Source organism: Vigna radiata, chromosome 7, assembly GCF_000741045.1.
Source record: "Vigna radiata var. radiata cultivar VC1973A chromosome 7, Vradiata_ver6, whole genome shotgun sequence".
Classification (NCBI taxonomy): Eukaryota; Viridiplantae; Streptophyta; class Magnoliopsida; order Fabales; family Fabaceae; genus Vigna; species Vigna radiata.
The window spans coordinates 48144018-48153860 of record NC_028357.1 but is presented as its reverse complement, the minus strand read 5'-3'; the positions used below and the strand labels follow the sequence as shown (position 1 = coordinate 48153860).

The 9843-nt window shown below is 33.7% G+C and overlaps 1 protein-coding gene across 1 annotated transcript; it reads left to right on the top strand.

Moving 5' to 3' along the window:
• The first annotated feature begins 1325 nt into the window (after positions 1-1325).
• LOC106769122 (calmodulin-binding transcription activator 5) lies at positions 1326-9772 on the top strand. Its single transcript, XM_014654607.2, has 14 exons — positions 1326-1432; positions 1577-1696; positions 2070-2195; positions 2722-2837; positions 3302-3390; positions 3569-3614; positions 4919-5036; positions 5333-5452; positions 5533-5591; positions 6602-7015; positions 7382-8079; positions 8314-8860; positions 8944-9255; positions 9347-9772. The coding sequence occupies exons 2-14, from the start codon at positions 1633-1635 to the stop codon at positions 9404-9406; spliced, it is 2769 nt and encodes a 922-aa protein (XP_014510093.1). The 5' UTR covers positions 1326-1432; positions 1577-1632; the 3' UTR covers positions 9407-9772.
• The last annotated feature ends 71 nt before the right edge of the window (positions 9773-9843 follow it).

Here is a 9843-nt window from a genome sequence, read left to right as displayed (position 1 = left end):
CCTGAGAGTTTTGCAGGACCGTCCGGTCCTTAGGATAGTTTCTTTCATTCTAGTTCTTTTGATGATTGGCCGTTAGGTCAATGAACTCTAACTAAGACCGTTCGGTCTATTTTGTAAATGTTGTATTTAATCTAACGGATTGTATAGTTTTAAATTTTTAATGCTTTTCTCCTATCCCTTTCATCTCTCTGATTATTCTTCACTGTTCTCACTTATTATTCTTGTTAACTCCGAACAATAAAGTGTAACTTATGTTATATATTTATTGGGATGTTACACCTTACATTTTCACCTATAACAATAAAATATATATTTTTTCTAATTAAAATGGCTTCTTAAAAAAAAAAAAAAACTGAAGTAAAGTTATATACCATATTGGCTAATAGCTTTTTATACTACAACAAATGAATAAACAAAGGTATAGTTGAAAACTAAAATAATTTATTTTTATTTTATGATGAAGACATTGAAATAAAATGGGTTAAATATGTTTTTAGTTTCTATATTTTGGAGCGATTTTGATTTTAGTCATTATTTCAAATTAAGGTACAATTTAGTGCTTTAATTTTAGAAAACTCTGGTTTTAGTCATTTTTACCAAATTGTTTTTAACTTTATTTGTTGTTTCAATCACGTTTCATTATAACATTTGAATTGTTTACACTGTTTGACACATTTTTACTTCAGTGTTAACTGAGAAACGCATTTGAAACAATAAATAAAGTTAAAAATTAGGTAAAAAAGACTAAAAGCAGAGTTTTCTAAAGTTGAAGAACTAAATTGTACCTTAGAGAAATTAAAACCAAAATCGCTGCAAAGTATAGGGACTAAAAATATATTTAACCCAAATAAAATAAAACTTTTAAAATGTGAATAATACTTTTATGAGAATGTCATGCCATTTTTAAAGAGAAGAGGGTGTGTATAAAAGTTTGGCTAGTTAATAAATGCTTGTTATGCCATTTTAATACATTTTTTTTTAAAACGTTACAAGAACATTGATTAAATAAAATTTAATATATTTAATTAAACATAAATAAGTATTTATTAAATAAAATTTAACATATTTAAAAAAATATTAAATAATTTCAATATTATTTCATAAAACGTATTTTAAAGTTTTCCAACAATCATTATTTTTGTTTTTATACCCTTAATAAATGTCTGGATACCTTCCTCACAGTTAAAATTATAATTTTCTCATCTATTTATTTATTACATTTACTAAACTCCTAATTTATTTAAATAAATAAAGAATACTCTTATTTTATTACTTATGATTTATATTTATATTTTATAATATAATAAAAGTTAGAGTCAGAGTGTGGAATAGAAAAAAACAGGAAGGAAGAAGAGTGATTCAGCTCTAACGGGGCGATCATATTTCTATCTGTTCTAATTCGGACAATAGACCCACCCTTCTCTGCAGTTAGGTAAATTTATCAGCTTTCTATTTGTTTCTCACTACCCTCTTAATTTTGATTATTGTTTTTTAGTTGAGAACGATGATTGTTCTCTTTTTTTGTTGAGTCATCACCAGTTTGCACTTTTTTTAATTTTTCATGTAATATATGCAGCTGCTGACTTTGGGGCGAGAGAAAAGTGTTCGGAATCTCCATAGGTTTTTGTGAACATGGCGAATAACTTGGCGGCACAACTTGTTGGTTCAGAGATACATGGATTCCACACATTGCAAGGTACGTACTTCACTGTTGATTTCTGAATCATGCCTAAGTTCATTTTGATCAAGTGTCTACGATCAAGACCAAGATGTAGTTTTTTTGTTTCTTGTTAGTTTATAATTAGCTATTGGAGTAATTTATATGGATGTCGTGAGTAGTAGCAATAGATGTTCAAACACTGTGTTCTAGCATTTAATTGGAGCAAGTTGTTCCCCAGGTTTGATAAATCATCTGGTAAGCGTAAGCTTACTATTGCGTTGCATGGATGTTAGTTTTTGTCATCTGGGGGAGTGATTATCCCCTGAAGTAGATTTTATTTAGGCTATGTCAAAAGGAAAGGAAATCTGTAGTGCTGTTGTTCTGACATGTTTGCTTATATATGCCTCAGATTTGGATGTGAGGAGCATTTTGGAGGAAGCGAGAACCAGATGGCTTCGTCCCAATGAAATTCATGCCATGCTGTGTAATTACAAGTATTTTCCCATTAATGTCAAGCCAGTGAATTTGCCAAAAAGTAATTATCAGTTATCTGTAACTTCATATTTAAATAGTGGGTGCATAGTTTCCATTCTGCCCTGCCGTGTGCTGTCTTATAGATATCAAATTATGTATGCATCTCTTAACGTCCATAAACTTTTTACCTACTGGTAGAAAGCATTCCGTGATAATCATATTTTGGAACTTTTGTGCTTTCAAGCTTATTTGCTTAATTTTAAGCTTCTACACCTTTAATTATTGGTTTTAAAGTTTATTTTGTTTCATTTCCCTCAAATCTCTTTGTAATATTCTGGTTTTACTCACAATGATTTTCTTCTTTCATAAAAGCACACGCCAGTTATTTATTTATAACATGAATAAGACAATATAAAATGTAACTGCAAATGGCTTCGATAATGTATCTGATGGAATTTCATATAGTTATTTTTCATCCAAATGATTTTTCACTATTAGTCATAAGACAATGTCAAATGTCTAGTTAAAATGTTGTTGTTATTATTATTATTATTATTATTATTATTTATTTTTTTGTGTGTGGACAGGCGGTACTATTGTCTTATTTGATCGCAAGATGCTTAGGAACTTTCGAAAAGATGGGCACAACTGGAAAAAGAAAAAGGACGGAAAAACTGTTAAAGAAGCTCACGAGCACTTAAAAGTGAGGATTTTCATTCTTTGGTGTTTTCGTTCGAGTTATGTTAAAAGACATAAGGCTTCTTGGAGATCAGTTTTCTATTTTACCAATGCTGTTAAATTTATTGTGTACTCTCCATAAAAAGTAGTTTTTTAATTAGGGGAGTCTGGAGTCTAGTAGTTTTAGATATCATCCACTGTTAGATTATGGTGATATTTAATTTACATAATGCATTATCTTGGCTTTGTATGTCATATGATTTTTGTACAATGATCCACTATATCTATCTTTCTTTCTTGGTAGTATTTGCCATTTGGCAGATAGATCAGTTTGTGGCTTTCTGCTCTTAATTTTTTCATCAAATGTGGTGTTTATTATGTATGATGATAATTCCTTCCTCAAGTTTTTTGTTATCATTGATTAATTACCATAATATCTGATTTTTTACTTTCTTTTTTTGTCATTTATTTCTTTTCCGCACCCAACAGGTTGGTAATGAAGAAAGGATACATGTATATTATGCACATGGTCAGGATAACTCAAATTTTGTGCGAAGATGTTATTGGCTGCTTGATAAGTATGCATATGAGTTGTCTCTTAAAGCTCCAATTCTAAAATTTTACGCATGATCATTCTGCTGAGTTATGTTGTAGTATGGTGCTTCTGTTATTCTTGCATTTATTGATTAAAGCATAAAATTAAAATAAAGTTGCCAATAACATTTCACTTAAATTCTTTTCACTATTTTCTTTCAGGAGTATGGAACACATAGTCCTTGTTCATTATCGTGAAACACAAGAGGTAGTGTTAAGTTCAGCATTTCTACTATTTTTTCGCTTTCAAAAGTTGAATTTAACCTCACAAACCATGATTTATGTGTCTTTTGTATGTTGTTTTGTCTCGAAGAAAAACCATACTCATATTTATTCATTAGTCAGATTGTTCACTATTTCCTCTATTTTTTTCCCTTTCAAAAGTTTAATTTAACTGCACAAACCATGATTTATGTCTTTACTGTAGTTTTGTCTAAAAGGAAGACCATGTACATCTGAATTCATTAGTCAGATTGTGATCTACTGATTTAAGTCGTTAATGTAGTTTTATGCTTTTGACTTTGTCTAGATACAGTATTGTTCTGTCTATAACAATTTTTTCATACAATAATGTTTTTTTCAGTTGGTCTGGATGGAAACCTCATTTGTTTTCTGTGTATAGTGTGCACAGGCTCTTTCATAGTCCTGGTTTCCATTATATTTATTTGAACTTTGAAAGATAGCGAAGTCCAACAATATATTTTTAACAGTTTTGATGATGAATATAAGCTCCAAAAGCTGATTTCAAGACAAGTGGGATAATAAATTTTTTAAAGTCCAGTGTTTTGGTCTTATTTTATAAGTTGGATGATTGCACAGGCCATGACAAAATATTAACAGAACCATCATTAGTATGAGCGTGAAAGTTTATTATCTAGCATCAAAAGATGTCCAAGTACATCTTTATGCATTCTAGTGTATTATACAATCCTCTTTCTTTTTACTTCAAATTTGCCTAGATTTGGAGTCTACTTATCTCTATTGTATTTCTTTTTAACTAAATGTTAATTCATGGCATTTATGGAAGAGGTGATTCATATCATATCCATGGAAATTTTTAGAAGACTTGAAGGTTGTTTTCCTTGCAGTGGTATTAAAACCGTTTGCTAATGTAAAAGTTATATCCCACTCGTTGTTTCATTATGTTTGTTCCAAGATCTCGCATTAACCAAAGGCACGACAACATGTAGTATATAAATTGGTGAAAATATCACCTTACAAATAAGTTTTGTGAAATTGAGTATATTGAAAGTCTACTTTCTCAAAATATTAAAAACTGCATTTCAGAATAAGTTAATTTGTTTTCTCTATAAACATAAAATCTAGTATTCCAAAAACACCTATCAGTTATAGGATTTAATCATTTAGTTTCTCTTAATGACACTTAGAAGTTCAAACATCTTTATAGTTAGAAACAAACTCATGTTTAAGGTTTCATTTGTGTTCTAAACTTTATTGTGAAAATGGATATAACTTGGCTTTGTTGCCTTTGGATTGTTGTTTGTGATACAGATGCAAGGTTCTCCCGTCACTCCTGTTAATTCACACTCCAGTTCTGTCTCTGATCCTCCTGCACCATGGGTTGTATTGGATGAAATAGATTCAGGGACCACAACCACATATGCTGCTGGTGAGAAATAACTCATATTTTTGTTGTATATCTTCTTAAAAGTTGTACTGTTGAAAGCTATCAGTATGAAGGGCTCATGGCTGTTGCTTAAACTATCATATTTTAGTTTTGAAGATGGAAAGTGTTTGTCCGGAAACAACGGCTTGCAAGAAAAGAACATGCCTTATTTTTATTCTTCTCATCTTTCCAAAGGAAGCAGAAAATAATATTTTTGTGTTGGTTTATAAAGCTACGAATTTCTTATTGTTTGGTTCATAAGGTGTATAATCTCATCCTTTCTGGTTGGACAAAAACAGACACGAGTGACAATGTAAAAGACAAAAGTCATGAACTGAGACTTCATGAGATTAATACACTTGAGTGGGATGACCTAGTAGATGCAAATGATCATAATGCCTCTACCATGCATAATGGAGGTAAATAGTAGCTGATTAAAGCACAGTCCGCCACTTTTTTGGAGTGCATCATTAATTTATTTTAACTTAACTTTCTGCAGGCAGTGTTGCATATTTTAATCAACAAGATGAAATTTTACTGAATGGCAGTTTCAGCAATGTAAGATAATTATCTTTACTTTATTTGTATTTATTATTCTCTTCTTTATCGGCCTTTTCACGTGAGTTCTGTAAAAGATAGTTTAGTTCTTTGACTTTTTCCCCTTACACTGAAAAAAAAATTATTCAATATAAACTGAGTGAAGCACGGAGAATAACTAGGGCGAGGATAAAATATCCTCTATTCTAATATTCCAATATGCAGCAAGGCTGCCCAAACTCTCTTATGTTGATAGTGGAAACTGTCATGAAATAACCATGTGGTAATCACCAGAGTAGCTAAAAGTACTAACCTCCTTAAGCAGACTAAAAGGATAAGAGATTCTAAAAGGGCAGGTGATCTGCTTCAACCAAAAGGGCCAAAGAGCTGCAAAAACTGCAGTGTCACAGCTTTGACCTCCTTATTGTCTGTCCTTTGAAGTTTATGTAAGACTTTTTCATCTTCTTTTAAGTATGCATGTAGAGAATTTGTTATATTTTGTAGACAACACATTTAATAGATGTTCAGGCATTCAGCATTCAAGTGTTTTTTCACCGTCAGATTATTGTTTCTGTTGGATACATAAAAATATGAAGTGTATCTTGTTGATCATAATGTTTAGAGAAGAGAGCATGGAAATACTGGAAAATAGTTTCTACTTAATGCCTAAAATCCTGCTAAATACACATCAGATGGTTCCTAACAAATACACAAAAAACAACGGGTCCTAGAAACTAGCTAGAATGTAAAAATCAGTTCCACTAGTCATCCAGTCAACAGTTTCATTATACACGATAAGGATTTAAGATACTGTTTTACCTTTATGATACTATTTTCAAATCTGTAATCACGTATAAAAAGGCCACGGCCATTTTGAAGAAGAGTTCTTGAAATTATAATGAAGAACATATTTATTTTATGTTTTGTACCTCATCTGTATCTGTTTTTTTGGTTCCTCTTGTTTTCCTTCTTTTTCTCGGGATACTTTCTTTGTAATAGCCACTCCTTTGGCCTACTTGTTTTGTCACCAGGTAGTCAACAATCTATCTGCAGAAATTTCTTCTTTTAATTGTCATCCTCTGCCAATTGCTGGGAGCGACAGTGTTACTTACAATTTTTCAGAAAGTGCCACACTTCAGATGATGGGCAATCAAGCAAATCCAAATGAGCAGAGGAATAATATTGTTTCTTTAAGTGCTGGTTCCTTTGACCCTTTGGTCAGTGAAAGATTGCAAAGCCAGGACAGTTTTGGAATGTGGGTGAACCACATCATGTCTGATTCACCATGTTCAGTAGATGACCCAGCTCTTGAGTCACCAGTTTCATCTGTTCATGAACCATATTTGTCCCCGGTAGTGGATGGTCAGCAAATTTCTCAGCCAGAACAAGTATTTACTATCACGGATGTATCCCCTACATGGGTGTCTTCCTCTGAGAAATCTAAGGTTTCCTTTTCCCTTCTTGTTCTTGGTATCAATTATTTTCTGTAACAATCATATATTTCTTCACAATTAACTCTAATGTGTGATATTTGGTTTCTTACTTATTTGATTTCTCAGTCATTTCTTTCAATCTTGAATTCTTGTTGAATTCCAAAGCTGAAAACTGCAAATATATAAACCAAGGAATATGAATAACTGTTATTTTCAGTCTAACCAAAATCATTCTTTAATTGGTGCTATGACTTGCTCTTTGGTACATGCATGCAGGGTGTAAATTGTAAATGTATTTAACAGAGTACATACTATCCGCATGATGAATTCACATGTTTGCTACCTGTTATTTTGATTTCTGAATTACTTTACTTGCAGGTCCTGGTGACTGGATTCTTTCATAAGGATTATATGCACCTTTCAAAGTCCAATCTATTATGTGTCTGTGGTGATGTTAGCGTTCCTGCAGAAATTGTTCAGGTTGGATTCTATCGGTGCTGGGTACCACCACATTCTCCAGGAATCGTGAATCTCTACTTGAGTCTTGATGGCCATAAGCCTATTAGCCAAGTTGTTAATTTTGAATATCGTACTCTTGTCTTGCATGATCCTACAGCTGCAATGGAAGAGAATAACAATTGGGACGAGTTTCGACTACAAATGAGGCTTGCGTATTTGCTATTTGCTAAACAACTAAGCCTAGATGTTATCTCCTGTAAAGTACCACCTAATAGACTTAAGGAAGCTAGGCAATTTGCCCTCAGAACATCATTTATTTCCAATAGTTGGCAGTATTTAATCAAGTCAACTGAAGACAACCAGATTCCATTTTCACAAGCAAAAGATGCCCTCTTTGGAATTGCATTGAAAAACAGGCTAAGGGAATGGCTTTTCGAAAGAATTGTTCTAGGCTATAAGACGACTGAGTATGATTCACATGGTCAGAGTGTAATTCATTTGTGTGCTATTTTAGGATATACTTGGGCTGTTTCCTTATTTTCATGGTCAGGCTTGTCGCTGGATTTCCGTGATAGATTTGGATGGACAGCTCTACATTGGGCAGCATATTGGGGAAGGTATAATACACAGACATCCATTTGTTTACACTGTTAACCCTTCTGCAGATACATTGATCAAAAAATCCTTTTTCTGACGAGGTTTCACTATTCATATTCTTTGTGTTCCTTCTTTTCCTATATAAAACCAGGCATTAAAATAATCAATTGAATTTAGCATGATCTTGGATAAGTGGGCTGCTTGAACTTTGAATGAAAATTTTCTTATATATGTTTTAAAATTTGTATCTTCAGGGAAAAAATGGTTGCCACTCTGCTGTCTGCCGGGGCAAAGTCAAATTTGGTTACTGATCCCACGCCAAAAAATCCCGGTGGTTGCACTGCTGCTGATCTTGCTTATATGAGGGGTCATGATGGGTTAGCAGCTTATCTTTCAGAAAAATCTCTGGTTCAGCACTTTAATGACATGAGCTTAGCTGGAAATATCAGCGGCTCGTTGGAAACTAGCACAACTGATACAGTAAATTCTGCAAGACTTACTGATGACCAGCAGAACATGAAGGACACATTGGCAGCTTACCGAACTGCTGCTGATGCAGCTGCCCGCATACAGGCTGCATTTAGGGAGCACAATCTAAAACTGAGAACTAACGCAGTTATGTCTTCCAATCCAGAGGCTGAAGCACGCAAAATAGTTGCAGCAATGAAAATTCAGCATGCGTTCAGGAACTTCGAGACAAAGAAAATGATGGGAGCTGCTGCTCGCATTCAGTGTACATTCCGCACATGGAAGATTCGTAAAGAATTTCTCCTCATGCGTCGCCAGGCTGTTAAAATTCAAGTAAAATCCTCTCTGCCAGTTGGCTCATATATTAACAGCTGATTTGGTTGGATAAATTGACTAACATCTTTGTTACAACGCAGGCTGCTTTCCGGTGCTTTCAACTACGGAAGCATTATCGCAAAATTCTTTGGTCTGTAGGTGTGGTTGAGAAAGCAGTGCTGCGTTGGCGTTTGAAGAGAAGGGGTTTCCGAGGGCTCCAGGTCAGAACTATTGAAGTGGGAAATGGAGATCAGGATAAGGAAAGTGTTGCAGAGGAGGAATTCTTTAAGACTGGTAGGAAACAGGCTGAAGAACGTGTTGAGAGATCAGTGGTGAGGGTTCAGGCTATGTTCCGTTCCAAGAAAGCACAAGAAGAGTATAGGAGGATGAAAGTGGCCCTAGATCAAGCAAAGGTGACACTTAAATTATACATTTCATTACTACTTTTGGAGGATTTGGTTTTCCATGTTTGTTCACTGTATAGACTATTATTCCTTTGTGCAGCTGGAACGGGAATACGAACAACTTCTTAGTACTGAAGTTGACATGGAACTGAAGGCATAGGTTACCCAAGCAGAGTCTTCTTTTAGGGGTACAATCTTTTTTTATATATCCTGTGGATCTTGTAAGTTCCCTTTCACCCTTTTAGACTAACTTAATATCCTAGAATGGGACATCATATTAGGTTTTCATGTGTCATTGGCCTCTTTGTTCATTATATTCTCATACAAAGATCTTGGCTCAATTGAAACACTCTGCCACCCCAAACGTTTACAGAATACTAGAATAGTTACAGATAGGAACTGAGGCAACCAAAGGCCCCCACACATCTTCAAAATTAGCCTGTATATGTACAAAGAAACTTTTTGTGTTTCGTACAATGTCCAATATCACTGATCTCTTTAATGATTAAAAGGTTGTTATATTATATCATGCTCGCGTCAATAACTGGGGAAATTATTCCAAAACATTCGCAAAATCATATCCGCATGGTGTTGTTT